Source organism: Hypanus sabinus, chromosome 11 (genome assembly GCF_030144855.1).
Source record: "Hypanus sabinus isolate sHypSab1 chromosome 11, sHypSab1.hap1, whole genome shotgun sequence".
Taxonomy (NCBI): Eukaryota; Metazoa; Chordata; class Chondrichthyes; order Myliobatiformes; family Dasyatidae; genus Hypanus; species Hypanus sabinus.
Window position 1 is genome coordinate 96,649,255 of NC_082716.1, and position 18,240 is coordinate 96,667,494.

The following is an 18,240-nucleotide window of genomic DNA, read 5'->3' on the forward strand; positions in this document are numbered from 1 at the left end:
ACAAGAATAAATCAACAACAGAATGGTTTAAAAAGAAGAAAATTCATTCTTTGAAATAGCCAAATCGGAGTCCAGAACTTAACCCAATTGGGATGCAGTAGCATGTCCTGGAGAGAGCTGTTCATGCAAGGTATCCCAGAAATATTGATGAGTTTTATAAGGAGGAATCGTGTCAACTTCCTTCTCACCATTGTGCAAGTATGATCAGCTGCTATAGGAAATGTTCAGTGGAGGTTACTGGTAGGTCCTACCAGTTATTAAATACAAGGATTTACATACTTCTCCAGCCTGGACTGTGAATGATGAAAAAATGATTCAATAAAGACGTGAAAAGTACAATTGCTTGTATGTTATTAGTTTAGGCAGATTGTGTCTGTCTATTATTGTGACTCAGATGAAGATCAGACCACATTTTATGAGTAATTAATGCAGAAAACCAGGTAATTGCAAAAGATTCACAAATTTTTTGTTGCAGCTGTATATAATTGGCACTAGTTCTGTGACAAATCTGAAGATACCAAGAAAAATTAATTAGAACTTAAAGTGAACCTACCTTAAAGATCCGTCAGCAACATTAGGCACGTACAAAGTAACTGGAATAGGAGCTTGACAACTGAAATGCAGTTTGGCCATAGCACGAAGAGCCTCTCCTTCATTCCGTGGCGAGGTGACCTTCGTGCTTCCAAGGTAGGTTAACTTGTTGAACAGTACACTCTCCTCTTCCTCAGCAGTAGGGGATGCGACCTTTAGTACAGGCAGCTCTGTAAAAAGTGCCCATTGGTTAATCTCTCACAGTAGGTAAAAACAACAACACACAAGACTTCTAGTTTGCAGTACATTTTCCAGAGATACAAGCAAAATGCTGTAAATGGACATCATTCATCAAATATCATCAAAGGTTACAGGGAGAAGGCAGGAGAATGGGGTTGAGAGGAATAAATAATCAACCTCGATGAATTAACGGAGAAGAAAGGCCTAATTCTGCTCCCATGTCTTATGGTCTAAAAGAGATTGTATACTGTCAAAATTTCATTACTGGCAAATAATGGTAAAAGGTAGATGAACTAAGAAAACAATTGTTCGGTCTGGAATTACATCCACCCGAGTCAAAAGGTGTGACACGTAATGACCTGGATTTTGTCAACACTTGAGAAACAAGGCCTTCTCAGTGCCATAACTTGCTCTCTGAGAGGCCAGGGAGAACAGCTATTAAGAATGGTTATGATATGATTAAATGGAAAAAGATCCTACATGTAAATAGCCTCTCTTTATTCTCTCATTTGTAGATTTTACACACTGCAAGAGACAAACCAGGAGGAAAATCTGTATCTTGGGCTCTTTCTGCAAATTGGTACTCCTCCCAAAGTTGCTGTGATATTACTGATGAAACTGTGTATGTTATTCTTATGCTGTGATTTTATGTCATATTAATTCTGAACATCAGCTTGAAGATTGCCTAAGCAGGGACTGTGTAATTACACGCCACCTTCAACAGGACTCCACCACCAAGCACACCTTTCCCTTCCTACCCCTCTCAGCTTTTCACAGGGATCGTTCCCTCCGCGATTACCTGGTCCACACATCCCTCCCCACAGAACTCCCACCTGGCACTTATCCCTGCAAGCGCAAATGCTACACTTGTCTCCACACCTCCCCACTTACCAACATTCCGGGCCCCAGACAGTCCTTCCAGGTGAGGCAACACTTCACCTGCGAGTCTGCTGGAGTCGTCCATTGCATCCGGTGCTCCCGGTGCGGCCTCCTCTACATCGGCGAGACCCAATGCAGATTGGGGGACCGCTTCGTTGAGCGCCTACGCTCTGTCCGTCACAATAGACAGGACCTCCTGGTTGCCACCCACTTCAACTCTGCCTCTCATTCCCATCTAGATATGTCCATACATGGCCTCCTCTACTGCCATGATGAGGCCAAACTCAGGTTGAAGGAGCAACACCTCATCTACCATCTGGGTAGCCTCCAGCCTTGTGGTATGAACATTGAATTCTCCAATTTCTAGTAATTTCCTCCCCCTCCCCCTTCCCCTATCCCAGGTCCCTCTCTGCCTCTCTCCCCTTTCAACTTACTGCTTCTTTATCTCTACAGTTCTTTCATGCTTATCCCTTCCCCCTCCCCCCTTTATCTTTCCTCTGATTGGTTTTCCACCTGGCGCCTCTAGGCCCTACCCCCTTCCCTATCTCTATTACTGGGCTTCAGCCCTCTCTTCCCCCACCCCCCCATTCCTGATGAAGGTTCTCAGCCCGAAACGTTGGCTACTCTTTTCTCACGGATGCTGCCTGACCTGCTGAGTTCTTCCAACATTGTGTACGTATTCTTTGACCCACAGCATCTGCAGTTGTATTTTAGTGTGTAATTACAGTTCTGTACAGAAGTCTTAGACACATGTATATAGCTAGAGTGCTGAAACCTTAGCCCAGTACTGTGGAAATTTTATGTATTGCACTGTACTGCTGACACAAAAAAAAATTCATGACATATGTGAGTGATGGTAAATTTGATTCTGATATGGGCCTTTTTTGTGGACTGAATGGGAAGGGGGCAGGGAGAGAGAAATGATGGTTGGGAAAAGGGGAAGAGAGAGGAATGCACCAGAGAGACATTTAGTAACAATATATAAACCAAATGTCACCACCCCCGCTCCTGGCATTCCTTCTCGGTCATCTGTCCCACACCCTCCTGTGACACTCCACCCTTGCCATTCCCAACATTTTTTGTTCCTGCCAGATTTACAAACTTGCTGTCCACTCCACGTTAACAAATTCTGTGTACATTTCATTTGTTATTCAAGATTCTTGCCCATAATGCAAGGTGCAGCAATCTGGATCCTGGCTTCAAGTCCCCATCAGGAAGTTAAAGCACAAATATAGAGACTGATGTTCCATGTAGCACTGAGGCCATTTTGCACTTGAGGTGCTTTTTTCTGACACAACATTAAGCCAAAAACCCTTCTGCACCCTCAGGAAAAAGCGAAATATCCCAGAACACAATGGATTATGATTATGGGAACTTCCTGTACGAAAATTGGCATAGGTTTAAGTGAGTTAGAAGGTTAGAGGGGATCTGAGGAAATACTTTCTCACCCAGAGAGTGGTTGGATTTGGAATACATTGCCTGACAAGGGGATAGAAGCAAGTATACACACACACACAGCATTTAAGTATACGGGTGAGCACTTGAACCTCCAAGGAACAGAACACTATGAACCAGGTGCTGGGAAAAGGGGCTAGTGTCGACAGGTCCTTAATGGACAGGGTGAGCAGGAAGAGTCTATTTCTGTGTTTTAATGCTCTATGTTGGTACATTACTGAACTGTAAAAAAGGAAACCTCTATTAAATGAGCATGCAGCAAAATATTTAGCTACTTGATAACTGCACTGCTTACTATATATGGTAGGGCATTAAGATATACAGGTTTCTATGAAATGGTTCATAAGCCGGAACACTGTAGAGTGAGGAAGTAATTACCATTTATTTATATGGGAAAAATTTGTGAACATTCGCAGACCCAAAAAATAACCTAATAAATCATGCCAAATAACTCATAAAACCTAAAATAACAGTAACATATAGTAAAAGCAGGAATGATCTGATAAATACACAGCCTATATAAAGTAGAAATACTTTTCTGCAATTATTGCAGCACTGTCCACAGCAGCGAAAATCTCACGCAAGCACTCTCGGCAGAAAGACTCGACGCAAGCGCACTCGGCAGCACTCGCAGCAAAAACACTCGGCGCAAGTGCTCTTGGCAGAAAGACTCGACGCAAGCGCACTCGGCAGCACTCGCAGCAAAAACACTCGGCGCAAGTGCTCTCGGCAGAAAGACTCGACGCAAGCGCACTCGGCAGCACTCGCAGCAAAAACACTCGGCGCAAGTGCTCTTGGCAGAAAGACTCGACGCAAGCGCACTCGGCAGCACTCGCAGCAAAAACACTCGGCGCAAGCGCTCTTGGCAGAAGCACTCTTTCCAGTAACCTTTAAGCTATGAAGCTGCCAAATCATACCAAATAACACATAAAAATACACAGCCTATACAAAATAGAAATAGTGCACGTCCAGTAGAGTTCCACTTACTGGAATCAGGAAGACAGTGAGCACACTGATGATGGTGTGTTAGGCTGAGTCGTCGGAGGTTGGGGTACTGAGAGGTAGAGGAGACTGGGGTGTCATTTCATCGTCGTCTGTTTCCATCAGGGCAGGCAGGTCACTTTCTTCTTCACTATATCCTCCTTCTTCAGTCATGAAAAAGGGTCTCAGCCCAAAATGTTGACTGTTCCTTTCAACGGATGCTGCTCGACCTGCTGAGTTCATCCAGCTTGTTTGTATGTGTTGATGAGGTCACCTTCTTCAATGTCTGCCTGCCTCGATGTCGAAGGTCGAGGTTTGTCATCTGCTGTGGCTGATGTGGAAGGCTTGAAAAATGACAGTATGCTTGACTGCTTAGCCTTGCACATTTTTCTATCATACAGTTCTTTGTAAGCACTCAAACCATCCTGCAAATATGCTCTAAACCTACGTACCCTTTCAAAATTAAAGTCATACTTTTCTGCAATCATTGCAGCGTTGTCAATTGCAGTGAAAATCTCACGTAATTGCTTCACGTTCAGTTCCTGGACGATTTCACTTTCGGGCCGTTTGCTACTGTGTTCGGCTTCAATTGTTATCCTTTCCTTTTCATCAGCTCTTCATCTGTCAGTTCTTGGTGAGGGGATGTCAAAACCTCTTCAACATCATCTTCATCAACTTCCACAAACCCTTAGTCAAACTCACTATATCCTTACTTCGTTCACCACGATCGAAACGCTTTATTACGTCTAGTTTTACGCTAAGTGTAACACCCTTATGCGCTCTTTTAGGCTTTTCTGATACCTTAGAACTCATCTTACTAACGGATGCACAAAATAAATTGACATTAAGCACAGAGGCTCACAGGCATGTGTTTAAGCAATGCCGGCTAGAATGCAGTTCTGGGGGAACAGCTTGGCTGCTCGGCACGTGCTGCCTTTTTTCGTAACAGTGGAAACACCTTCTGTTAGCGAAAACAGGTAACTAATGTAGGTCTTCCATAACAGTGAGGTGAAGTAATGCAAACGTTCGAAAAACGGGGGACACCTGTATTGAAGAGGACCAGGTCCATAGCTTTCTAAATGTGGCAGCATAGGTCAATAAGTCGGTGAAGACTACATATAGTATGACTGAAGTTGTGAGGTTACAAAATATTGGATGGGAGGACCTTGGCTTATAAAGAGATTGGATTGGTTGAACTCTTTTCACCTAGGTGGGGAGGGTAACCTGATAAGATAAATAACACTGATGGAATGTATAATCCAAAGAGGCAAAAAAGGATTGACATATCAGAATGGTAGGTGGAATTAAAGTGGGTAGCCACTGGGAGATCCCGCTTCTTCTGGTGGACAGAGCATAGGTGCTTGGCAAACCAGTCTCCCAATCTAAATCGGGTCTCACCGATATACAGAAGGCCACACCGGGAGCACTGGACACAGTATATGACCCCAACAGACTCATAGGTGTAGTGTCACCTCAGCTGGAAGGACTGTTTGGGGCCCTGAATGGTCGTTAGGGAGGAGGTGTACGGGCAGTTGTAGCACTTGTTCTGCTTCCAAGGATAAGTGCCGAGCACCTATTAACAAATTAACCAATTCAATTCTATTAACAAATTCTTCCTCAAGTAATAAAGCAGCCAGTTCCCACATTTTGCAATAGTATGACAACAATCATAATTTTAGTTGACATGGATGTAACGAGCTGTAGAACTTTCTTTCTATCACATTTCTATTTAATAATGTGGTAACTAACTTTCACATCACTGCAAAAATGACCTCCAACAGGAGATGGACTAATTACCTTCCTTCATATCCAAGTACTGTAGCGGTGTGCTACACACAGCGCTGGAATAACGACACGCAGACGGTGAGTTGCAGTTGCATAAAAGATTTATTCAAACTTCGCAGCCTTGCTTTTAAGCCTTCCTGTTTCCGCCCTCCCCAGGTGGGAATGCTGTAGGGGTGCATATTCACAGTCCCTTCCCGCGCGCGGGCTTTTCCCCTTGCTGGTGAAGAAGGCCTGGCGCCCTTTTTGGGGCCAGCCTCTCTGCCGGCGCGCGCCATTTTGTGAGCCGGTTCGAGTGCGCTGGAAAGTGGGTCACCACATAACCCCCCCCCCCCCCCCAAGAACCAGCAATACACCCCCCAATGTCCACAGTCTGAGTCGGCCTCTGTTTGGGAGGTCTGCCTCTGTGCCGCGGTGCCTGAGCTCCGACCAGCTGCGCCAAGTCCACACGGGCCAGTTTGAGTCGGTCCACTGTGAAAACTTCCTCTCCCCCCCACCCCCCCAGTGTCCAGCACGAACGTGGACCCATTGATCCTGATCAGCTTAAACGGCCCCTCGTAGGGCCGTTGTAGCGGTGCGATGTCCTCCCCGTTGTACAAAAACAAACTTACAGTGCTGCAGGTCTTTGGGTACGCAGGTCAGGCTATGTCCATGCTGTGAAGTGGGTATGGGGGCCAGGTTACCGAGCCTCTCATGTAGTCTGTCCAGGACTGCTGCGGGTTCTTCCTCTTGCCCCATTGGGGCTGATATGAACTCTCCTGGGACAGCCAGAGGTGCGCCGTACACTAACTTGGCCGACGAGGTGTGCAGATCCTCTTTGGGTGCCGTGCGGATTCCGAGCAGGACCCAGGGAAGTTCATCCGCCCAATTAGGCCCTTTCATGCGAGCCATGAGAGCCAACTTCAGGTGACGGTGGAAACGCTCCACTAGTCCATTCGACTGTGAGTGGTAAGCAGTTGTGTGGTGTAGCTATGTTCCCAAAAGGCTGGCCATAGCTGTCCACAGGCTGGAGGTGAACTGGGCGCCTCTGTCGGAGGTAATGTGGGCCGGTACATCAAAGCGGGATACCCAGGTTGTAATCATGCTCAGGCGCAGGATTCGGAGGTGGTGTCAATGAGCCGGACGGCCTCTGGCCATCTTGTGAACTGGTCTACGATAGTTAGGAGGTGCCGCGCTCCGCGCGACACTGGCAGGCGGCCCACGATATCCACATGAATGTGGTCAAAATGCCAGCGGGTGGGGTGGAACTGCTGCGGCAGGGCTTTGGTGTGCCGCTGCATCTTGGCTGTTTGGCACTGCATGCACATTTTGGCCCATTCACTGACCTGCTTGCAGAGTCCGTGCCAAACGAACCTGTTGGAGACCATTCGGATGATTGTCCTGATGGAGGGGTGCGCTAAGTTGTGAACGGAGTCAAAAACTCGCCACCGCCAGGTTGGGGCAAGGTTGGCCAGTAGCTACGTCACACAGTAGGGTCCTCTCACCTGGACCTACGGGAAAGTCTTGGAGCTGCAAACCGGAGACTGCAGTTCTGTAACTAGAGATCTCATCATCTGCCTGCTGCGCCTCTGCCAGTGCTACATAGTCCACCCCTTGGGACAAGGCCTGGATGGTAGGTCTGGATAGTGTGTCCATCACGATGTTCTCTTCCCAAGACATGCCAGATGTCCATCGTGTATTCAGAGATGTAGGACAGATATCGCTGCTGGCGGGACGACCAGGGATCGGATGCCTTCGTGAACGCAAAAGTAAGCAGTTTGTGTCCGTGAACACATGGTGAAGGGCCTACCTTCTAAGAAGTACCTGAACTGCTGGATTGCCAGATATAGCGCCAACAGTTCCTGGTTAAAAGCACTGTATTTGAGTTCGGGTGGTCATAGGTGTTTGCTGAAGAACGCCAGGGGTTGCCAGCGACCCTCGATGAGTTGTTCCAACACTCCACTGACTGCTGTGTTGGATGCGTCCACTGTGAGGGTGGTAGGGACATCTGTTCTGGGGTGCACTAGCATCGCGGCATTTGCCAAAACTTCTTTGGTTTTAACAAAAGCGGCTGCGGCATCTTCATCCCAGGTAATGTCCTTGCCCTTACTCGACATCAGGGTGAACAGGGGGCGCATGATTCAGGCTGCTGAGGGGAGGAAGCGGTGGTAGAAATTCACCATACCCACGAATTCCTGCAGGCCTTTGAGTGTGTTGGGTCAGGGGAAGTGGCAGACCGCGCCTACCTTGGCGGGCAAAAGGGCTGCTCCGTCTTTAGTAATCCTGTGCCCCAGGAAGTCGATGGCGTTGAGTCCGAACTGGCATTTGGCCGGGTAGATTGTTAGGCCGTATTCTCTCAGTCGGGCGTAGAGTTGACGGAGGTGGGACAGATGCTCCTGACGACTACTGCTGGCTATGAGGATGTCAGCCAAATAGATGAATACAAAGTCCAGGTTGCGTCCGACCGCGTCCATGAGCCGCTGGAACATCTGTGTAGCGTTCCTTAGGCTGAACGGCATTCGGAGGAATTCGAAAAGGCCGAACGGAGTGATGAGTGCTGCTTTGGGGATGTCATCTGGATGCATCGGGATTTGATAGTATCCCCGGACGAGGTCTACCTTGGAAAAGATCCTTGTGCCGTGCAGGTTTGCTGCAAAGTCCTGAATGTGCGGCACAGGGTAGCAGTCTGGTGTTGTAGCCTTGTTCAGTCTGCGGTAGTCACCGTATGGTCTCCAGTCCCCTGTTGCTTTGGGCACCATGTGCAGGGGAGAGGCCCATGGGCTGTCGGACTGCCATATGATCCCCAATTCCTCCATCCTCTTGAACACCTCCCTTGCCAGTCGGAGCTTGTCCGGGGGAGGCCTTCAAGCACAGGCATGGAGAGGTGGTCCCTGGGTCAGGATGTGGTGCTGTACTCCATGTCTGGGCCTGGCTGCCGTGAACTGCGGTGCCAGAACCGATGGGAAGTTGGCCAGGACTCAGGTGAATTCGTTGTCAGACAGCGTGATGGAATCCAGGTGTGGGGCTGGCAACTTGGCTTCACCCAGGGAGAATGTTTGAAAAGTCTTGGTGTGGACTAGTCCTTTCCCTTGCAGGTCGACCAGCAGGCTGTGAGCTCGCAAAAAATCCGCTCCCAGGAATGGTTGGGCCACGGCGGCCAATGTGAAATCCCACGTGAACCGGCTGGAGCCGAACTGTACCCGTAGTATGGGTGCCGTAGGTCCGTATTGTGCTGCCATTTGTGGCTCTCAGGGTGGATCCCGGTTCCCTGCTGCGGGTGTCGTAACTCGTCGGAGGTAAGACACTGATCTCGGCCCCGGTGTCAACCAAAAAGCAGCATCTCGACTGTTTGTCCCAGACATAAAGGAGGCTATCCTGATGTCCAGCCGCCATAGCCATCAGCGGCGGCTGGCCCTGGCGGCTCCCGGGAAGTTGCAGGGCTGACTACAGCAGCAGGCTTCTGTGCCCCACCGTTGGCGGTAGAAGCACCATTGTTCGTTGGCCTCCGCACTCCTGCCTCTGGGCTTTGTGGGCTCTGCTGCCAGGCCTGGTCTGGTCTGCTGTTGGGCACATGGCTTGGTCATCTGTGCGACGGACGCCCCACTCTCCTTCTTGGCTTTCCACAGTACATCTGCCTGGGCCACCACCTTCCAGGGGTCGCTGAAATCCGCATCGGACAGCAGCAGAAGTATGTCCTCTCGCAGCTGCTCTAGGAACTCCTGCTCAAACATGAGGCAGGGCTTGTGTCCTTCAGCCAGGGCCAGCATCTCGTTCATTAATGCCGATGGCGGCCTATCTCCCAAACCATCCAGGTGCAGTAAGCGGGCAGCTCGCTCGCGCTGTAAGTCCAAAAGTTCTTATGAGCAGGGCTTTGAATGCTGTGTATTTGCCATCCTCCGGGGGCGACTGTATGAAAACCTGGGCGGCTATCTCCTGGTCGAGGGAGCTCACCACGTAGTAGTAACGTGTGGAATTAGGCTTCTGCTTGTTGGAACAGTTGAGGCTGCAGCGTCCAGAAGCTTGGCAGTTTTAACGAAACTGCATGAACAGCGCGGTGTCGTTTATCTTCGGTCCAAATATCATTTGGGCCGTCGGGGTCACCAATTGTAGCGGTGTGCTACACACAGTGCTGGAATAGCGGCACATAGACGGTGAGTTGCAGTTGCTTAAAAGATTTATTTAAACTTCGCGGCCTTGCTTTTAAGCCTTCCTGTTTCCACCCTCCCCAGGCGGGAATACTGTATTCACAGTCACAGTCCCTACCCGCACACGAGCTTTTCCCCTTGCTGGTGAAGAAGGCCTGGCGCCCTTTTTGGCCTCTCTGCCGGCACGCACCATTTTGTGAGCCAGTTCGAGTGCGATGGTAAGTGGGTCACCACAGTACCATAATTTTCTCATATATCACAAGCATCCTGGGGATTTGTAACAACGGAATTAGCCACACAAATACTGTGGATTCAAAAAGTTGGAGGCTTGACATTCTGCAACATATGACTCACCTAACTGCACCAGATCTACCAACTACAGGCAATGTGATGGCGAGTGCAACTTCAAGGTAAAGCATTTTGCATGATTGACGCCTCAACCTCACCACCACCTTCCTACATTGGTGTACCATGGTAGCACTCCACATTTTCTTCAAGGAACACGATAACTAGTCTGTGCTTGTAAGTATAGGTCTCTTCCACATTTTTTAATTTTACTTTATTGAGATACATCACGAAACACTGCTAGAGAAGATCTGTATCTTGGCCCGTCAGCCTTTCAAGCCACGCCACCCAGCAACACCCAATTTAACCCTAGCCTAATCACAGGACAATTTACAAGGTCCAATTAACCGACCAACCGGTACATCTTTGGACTGTGGGAGGAAACTGGAGCACTTGCATGAAACCCATGCAGGCATGGGGAGAACGTACAAACTCCTTACAGGTAGTGATGGGATCTTATTCCTTTCACCCTAGCTTCCTCCTGAATGCTCCTGGCCGGTCATTATCTCTACCCCTCTCTCAGTAAAAACACTTCTCCAAAATTTACTGGATTTAGTGTTATTTATATTCATGACAATTTACTTGGAATTCTCCTGTAATTGGAAATATTTGCCCTTTCCAATCCCTCAATAAATTACATAACCAAACCTCTCTGTGAAAAAATGAAAATTCCAGGCTAAACTGTAAGCTCTCAGTCTGTTATTGTTCTGAAAATCAGTTTTGAACCTTGACCATTCAGATCAAACAATGCACAGTAAAAATCGTCTGAAAGGAGGCCTGGAAGAAAGTTACTGTGGTGCTTCATGAAGATGCTGTTCACTGACCCCCATACTGCAACAGTGATGAAGAGAATTAACTTCCTGAAAAATAAGGATAAGATGCTGATCAAGAACAGAGTCATAGAATAATAAAGCACAGAAACAGGCCCTTTGGCCTAACTGGTCCATGCTGATCAAAGGCCCAACAAAGCTACTTCCTTTTGTGCCAAAACCCTCAAAACCAGAGATTCCCAATCTGGGGTCCATGGACCCCTCGGTTAATGGTAGGTTAATGCCATAAAAAATAGGTTGGAAACCTTTCCCATCCAGCACCTGTCCAAGTGCCTTTTAGATGTTATTACTGTACTGACTCAACAACTTCTGACAGCAAGATGGTAATTGTTGTTAAAACTGTACTAAGGTTAATTGTGTGATTTTCATTAATTGAGAAGACTTTGGCAAGTCAGGAAGTGACTCCCTTATCACGGAATATCCATGTAGGTACACAATCTATGTTTCCACTTGTGTAAGAGCTGAAAACCAGAACTCAAATACATAACAAACTAATTTAGAAACTTATTGGATGGCTCATAAATATTCAATTTCCAGTTTGTTCTCACCTTACCAACCTGATGACAGATCAACATTTTGCATATAAACAAAAATGGCATGATGCCACCCACCACACAATTTACAAATTTATTGAATATAATACTAGAGACTTGGAAAATGGATACATTTCAGCAAGGTAGCTTAGTGTCAATAATAGAAGATGTCTTTAGTAACTGTCCATCTCAACAACATAATTCCTCATACTATTATACAGAGAAAGTGAATTAGAGGTAGACAATGTCTCTACAATTCTAGCACTATGTTGTGTATCTGCTATTGTTACTCCTTATGTACTACCTTGATTTGCTTGAGTAGGTGCTATCTGTTTGGATGGCATGCAAACATAGCTTTTCACTGTGTCTCAATTTACATGACAAAACAATTACTAATGTAAAGGTGTTCATTCCAAACTGTTCGGAGTGCTCCATCCTGCAGTATTCTAACAGCAGAATAGGAACTGCTCAATAACCAAGAACCAAAAAGTTAAAAGGCCAATAAATTACTGCCTAAAATCGCCATGCTCTCTACTGTTGTATAATGGGATAAATAATGGAAGTGCATAAATATTTACTTCCTAAGTGAGGACAAATCACCTCAGTTTTCAAAGCAATGGGTCTAACATGAAAGTTGGTCATCAACTGTTAATGAGGAATCCATGATAATGACATTTCCTGTTAAAATATCATGGTGCAGCATTAGTGGAACTTTATATGGTGAACATATCATGGTATCAACTATTGTGAGTGAAGTTTCATACTGTAACTCACCCACAAAAGAACTTGCAGCATCACACCTTAACTGAGGGGCAAAGTACAAAATTCCACATCCATAATGTTGACCCAGGAACACATTAAGCTGCCCTGCAGACATTCTCAGTCAGTGCCTGAGTGTTGCATGCAAAAACCATTAACTCAATTAAATCAAGGTTATTGTGCTGCATGAGAACGCAAATTTAAGCATGTGAATTCAACACAGACTAACATCCCAAGATGCAAGAGCATCTTACACACTCAAGCCCCTACAATTGACTCATAAATTCTGTCCAGGCACTAAATTGAGTTAGATCTTTTCATAGCAATTTTATAAATAAATTTATAACTTATATAACTTACATAATTATAATTTATATATAATATATATTATATATAATATATATTATATATAATATATAACTTATTTAATTAATAAATAACTTTATTTGGCCAATAAACCAAAATGAACATGAAATTCTGTTAGCTTTCTTTTTAAAAGAATCTTTTGCTGCAAGAAGTCAGAGCTAAACACATGGCTCTATTCAAAAGCACTCCTTGTTAACTGTACCCATACCATCTCCTTCCTGTTTGTGAAAAGATTCCAATTGGCTTTATCTCAACTCAGGTTTGTAAATGACTCTCTAAATAGCTGTGATTCTACATTTGTGCAGCAGAGGTAATTAACACTGATGTGTTAATAATTTGGTATTCCTTCAGACAGCTCAATAGAACTATAGTACTGATCATTCTTTTTCCTTTTCATATTTCCAGGTCACTGTAGAGTAGTGGTCACCAACCCATTGATCGCGATCGACTAGTCAATCTTTGAGACTTTCCCAGTAGATCCCGAAAAAAATGAAAAATAAATACACAAATACTGTTGCGAGATTGTTTCCGGGTTGCGGGGTTTTAGTTCCGTTCTTCCTGCCCAGTGCACATGCGTGTAGCTCCCCCGCCACTCACTACACAGTGTACTTCAGTGGTCCCCAACCACTGGGCTGTGAGGAAACGATATGATTTGGCGATATGAAATGATATGAGTCAGCTGCACCTTTCCTCATTCCCTGTCACACCCACTGTTGAACTTGAACGCATGCAAGGTCATCAGTTGCCTAAACGCGGTGATACCCGCGGTGGGAAGTGCCATTGGTACTGGCCTGGAGCGCAGACAGATGGGCACCGCCTCTAAACCTGTTTAGCACACCGAATGTTCGTGGGGAACCCGGTGCTAAAATATTCGCAGACGACCTAATTTGAGCTCAGGGTTTTGTAAGTAGCAGAGCAGCTGCCTCGCTGCGAGCTACTGAAAGTCACCCCTCGAGCAAAACTTTTGTCAACCGATAGATCCTACAAGGGGGGTGGGTCACTCGCTCAGTCACTCTCTCTGGACTGCGACCGCTGCAGCCCCAGCACAGGGACCTCCAGCCCTTACTTTATCCTGTCACCCCACCCATGACTAGCCGCACTTGACAGCGGGCAGGAAGCTGGAGTTCGGGTCTGGAGGCTTGTCTAATGAGGCAATGAAGCCGTCAAAACTGCTTCGGCACCTTAAGTGCAAGCACCCTGCACTTAAAGACAAACCCATTGAGTTTTCTCAGCAGAAAAAACGTAAGCAAGCGGAACAGAAGCTAAGTGCTGAGAGCCACGTAAACTAAATTGCGGAAAAAACTGGACATAAGGAACCTGCTTCGAGTATCACTGTATTCCGGATGTGTTTAACACACTCCTCCGGTCGGCGGTCCGTGGTGCAAAAAAGGGAGGCGACCCCCGGTGTACATACATTATTTCTACTTCCGGGTTGTGGGGTTTTTACTTCCGGTCTTTTCTGCCCGGTGCGCATGCGTGTGACTAATCGATTTAGTAGGTCGATCTTGCCTTTCACTAAGACAGAGGTAGGGGATCTTGGGCTTAAAAAGTTTGGTGACCACTGCTGTAGAGTGAAAGATTACTGGGTGGTGAAATATACACTGTCTGAACAACTACTATAAGGCTTTTAAGATCCTGAGTAAAACTCTTATGGTCAGAAAATCTGCACCAAACTGAAGGGTTCACCTGTTTTCATCTTGCTTCTGTGTCTACATCATCACATCCTGTTACATATTTGTATCTTCATTCCATTTTTACCCAAATGATGTCACCCTATCGAACAGGGATCAGCCTGATCCAAAATATATCTGGGTCATAGAAATTCACACTATATAAAGAAACTAATGGGGCAACACCTGTTGGAGGGACAAGAATGTTCTGGCATCTGATTAACAGACCTTATTCACTGATTGCTCTGGTACTGAATCAATGGGTTGAAAAACCTCCCTCTGCACCAAGGTTGAACTTTGAACTAGTCAGCATGAACTTTCAACTGCTTTAGGTATAAAGTTACCATGCTGATTACCACCTACCGTACCCTCAAATGAAAAATCAATATTCCAAAGTCAACCAGTGCTAGAAAGCTCCGAAGAAAAAGGAAGACCTACAAATATACAGTATGTAAACCCATCCAAATCCAGCTTAAACTGACCAAGATAAATGATAAGTTAAATGGATTACTTAACCCTGACAACTAAATTAATATCACAACCATTGCTCAGTTTGTATATCCATTACGAAACAATCCACTGACTCACACAAAACTCTTGGGTTGGGTTGTTGACGATGCTGGCATGGCTCTTCATCCTCCCCTTGATCTCTAACCTTTCCTACTTTTGATGAAAGGTCATTGACCTGAAATGTTAACACTGTTTCTCTCTTCGCAGATTTTTTTTCAGAGATTGGAAGCAACATAAGTAAATGTGAGTGTATTCAAAACATTCAAAATAGGATACAGGGTACAAAGTAGATGGGCAATTTCCCCTTTGTTGTGTTCATTTTCCTCACAGTGTGTCACAGATTACAAGGAACTTGCAGAAGAAATGGTGAAAATTTCCCTTGCAGCATTCGGGCTGATGAAAGTCAGGAAAAGAAAGGTTTCTCCCTAACCCCAGGACACAAGATAGAGCAATATTTACCATTGTAAAAAAAAAGTGCCAAATAACTTTATAAGTTTACAATTTCTTTGCGTATCAGAAACTAACCTCTGATGTGAATATATGAATAGTGAAGTACACAACAATGCTGTGTGGCTTGAATATCTCCACAGTTCCTTAAGGTGGTAGTGGTCTATACTCCTTATAGACTGTACCTCAAGACTGTTTTAACTCCGTCCTGAAGGAGCACAGCAGTGTGCTTCAGGAATGATCATCTTGATCATCTTCAATTGCTTCACTCCAGCAACAAAAGCATCTAGGCAACCTCAGTATCAACACAATCACAGATGCACCCATTAGTCTCTCCACTCCTCACTCTGAAATTTGAAAAATACTTGTTTTACCTTTCCCAGCTCTGATAACGGGTCATTGATCTAAACCTTGATTCTGTTTGTGTCTCCATAGATCTTCCCTGACTCACAGAGCATTTCCAGCAGCATTTTCATTATAGATTTAGTTGGCTACACATAATGCTGGCATGAATTTTCAAGGACATGAACTTCAAATAAACAGTCCAACATGACAATTAAACCAAAAAGAGCTTTGTTTCAAGAAAACAACTTCCTTTCTTCAGTGAGGAAGTGTATATGCAAATAGAGGCCACTTACAGGGCAGAGATTGAAAGCAACATAAATAAGTGTGTGTATTCAAAACATTCAAAATAGGATACAGGGTGCAAAATAAATGGGCAATTTCCCCTTTGCTGCGTTCATTTTCCTCACAGTGTGCCACAGATAACAAGGAACTTGCAGAAGTGGTGAAAATTTCCCCTGCAGCATTCAGGCTGATGAGAGTCAGGAAAAGAAAGGTTTCTCCCTAACCCCAGGAGACAAGATAGAGCAATATTTATGATGGTAAAAAGAAGTGCCAAATAACTTAATAAGTTTACAATTTCTTTCCGTATCAGAAACTAACCTCTGATGTGAATATATGAATAGTGAAGTAAACAACAGAAAAAAAAACTATTTCTTGCAGCTTGTTGTCATGTGCAACTATTCTCTGCACCAGTTGTCTACAATTAAACTGTATTAAGCACACACCAAATACTTACCTTCCATTGCAGAGGAATCCAAGATTAATTGCGGAGGCTTTTGTTCTTCTCGGGACATCAGGCTTCTGCTTCCCTTCTCTCCTCCTGCTCCAGTTAGTACATAATCTTTCTGGCCCTCCTCCAGAGCTGCCTTTAGCTGCTGCTCACTCCCATTACAAGTGATCTGGAAACAACAACAAAGTAACATATTGCAATGCCATTTACAATATGTGAAGATGCAATACAGTTCAAAGAATTCATTCTGTCACAGGCCACAGCAAATTCCCCAATTCCACCACATTTGGAGATTTTCAAACATTTCAATTATGAATCTGAAATACAAACAAGTTTACACAAGCTTTGAAAACCTATGCTTAAATAAAATTTGCACTTACTGGCACTGATACGAATCTTGTTTCACATTTACAATAAGCTAATTCATTTGATAATTTTTGCTGTTGTTCTTAAGTGCATTTGTCAGACTTCAACGCTGAACTTGCCAAGTCCATGGAAAATTAGTTGTAGGTTTTAGCACACCTCACAAAACTAACAGACCAAAAAGGCTGCAGATTCTGGAATCTGATAAGTAAGTAAGGTGATAAGTGGAATAATATAAGGAAAGAATTCTAGACAGGTGGAACCAGTTGGGAGAGGGAATAGGAGACTATAGGTATAATGTAAGCAGATAGAACCAGATGGGGAGGAGAAATTCTGGCTGCATCAGGAGCAGAGAAATACTACCGTGTTTCCACTTATCACCTTCCTTGCATCAGACTCCAGCATCTACAGCCTCTTGTTCCAGCCCCCATCTCTACTCCCTATTTCCACCATCCCCATGCCCCTTTTCCACTCTCTCCTTTTCTGTCTTTAGCAATCATCCACCAGCCACTGTCCCCCAATTCCATCGCTCCCTTTCAGAAGAGATGCTGGAAGATGAGAAAGTGGTGGTCTACTAGATCTAGACTGGGCAACCAAGTTCGTGAGCTTGCGATCCTAAGAGCTGAAGACTCAACCACAATGATGACGTAAAGCACAAGAAGTTCGAAACATGGCGCCACAGGCAACAGTAACAGTGACATTAAAACAAGGAAGTGCAAGAAGAAGTGTGTGAATATTACCCTTGACATATTGGGGAATGACATTACAATGCAAGTCAATGAGAAGGCTAGGATTGAGCTTATATCATCTGATGAAGACAATGATAGAAGGCAGAAATTTGGATAAGCTGCAGTCATGGAAAACAAAAAAAAAACTGCAATTATTGAAAATCTGCATTTTCTGCTTTCACTAAATGGTAGGACCTAGCATAGTGTTATAGAACAGAGGAACTTAGGAGTGTAACTACGTGGTTCCCTAAAAGTGGTATTGCAGGCAGACAAGGTGGTGGAGTCAGCTTCTGCCACGCTTACCTTCATCAGTCAGGTCACTGAGTATAGAAGTCAGATGTTGTTGCAGTTGTATTATGCATTGGTGAGGTCACATCTGGAACATTGCATTCAGTTTTAATCACTGTGCTAGAGGACAGATGCCTTTCCGCTGGGAAAAGTACAGAGCAGATTTACGAGGAAGTTATCAATAGACAATAGGTGCAGAAGTAGACCATTTGGCCCTTCAAGCCTGCACCGCCATTTTGAGATCATGGCTGATCATCAGGACAAGAGACTGAGTTATGGATTGAGGTTGAGCAGTTTGGTACTTTATTCTTTTGTGTGTAGGAGATTGAAAGGT

The 18,240-nt window shown here is 45.2% G+C and overlaps 1 protein-coding gene across 3 annotated transcripts in view; it reads right to left on the reverse strand.

The window, feature by feature from the left end:
- The window catches only part of LOC132402205 (rab GTPase-activating protein 1-like), a 570,990-nt gene that overhangs the window by 532,994 nt on the left and 19,756 nt on the right, over positions 1–18,240 (reverse strand). For all 3 annotated transcript variants that reach the window (XM_059984929.1, XM_059984928.1, XM_059984930.1), the window contains exons 3-4: positions 16,534–16,696; positions 554–761 (exon numbers count right to left, since the gene is read on the reverse strand). In XM_059984929.1, coding sequence (XP_059840912.1) covers positions 554–761; positions 16,534–16,696 — 371 coding nt within the window. The remainder of the gene's footprint in view (positions 1–553; positions 762–16,533; positions 16,697–18,240) is intronic.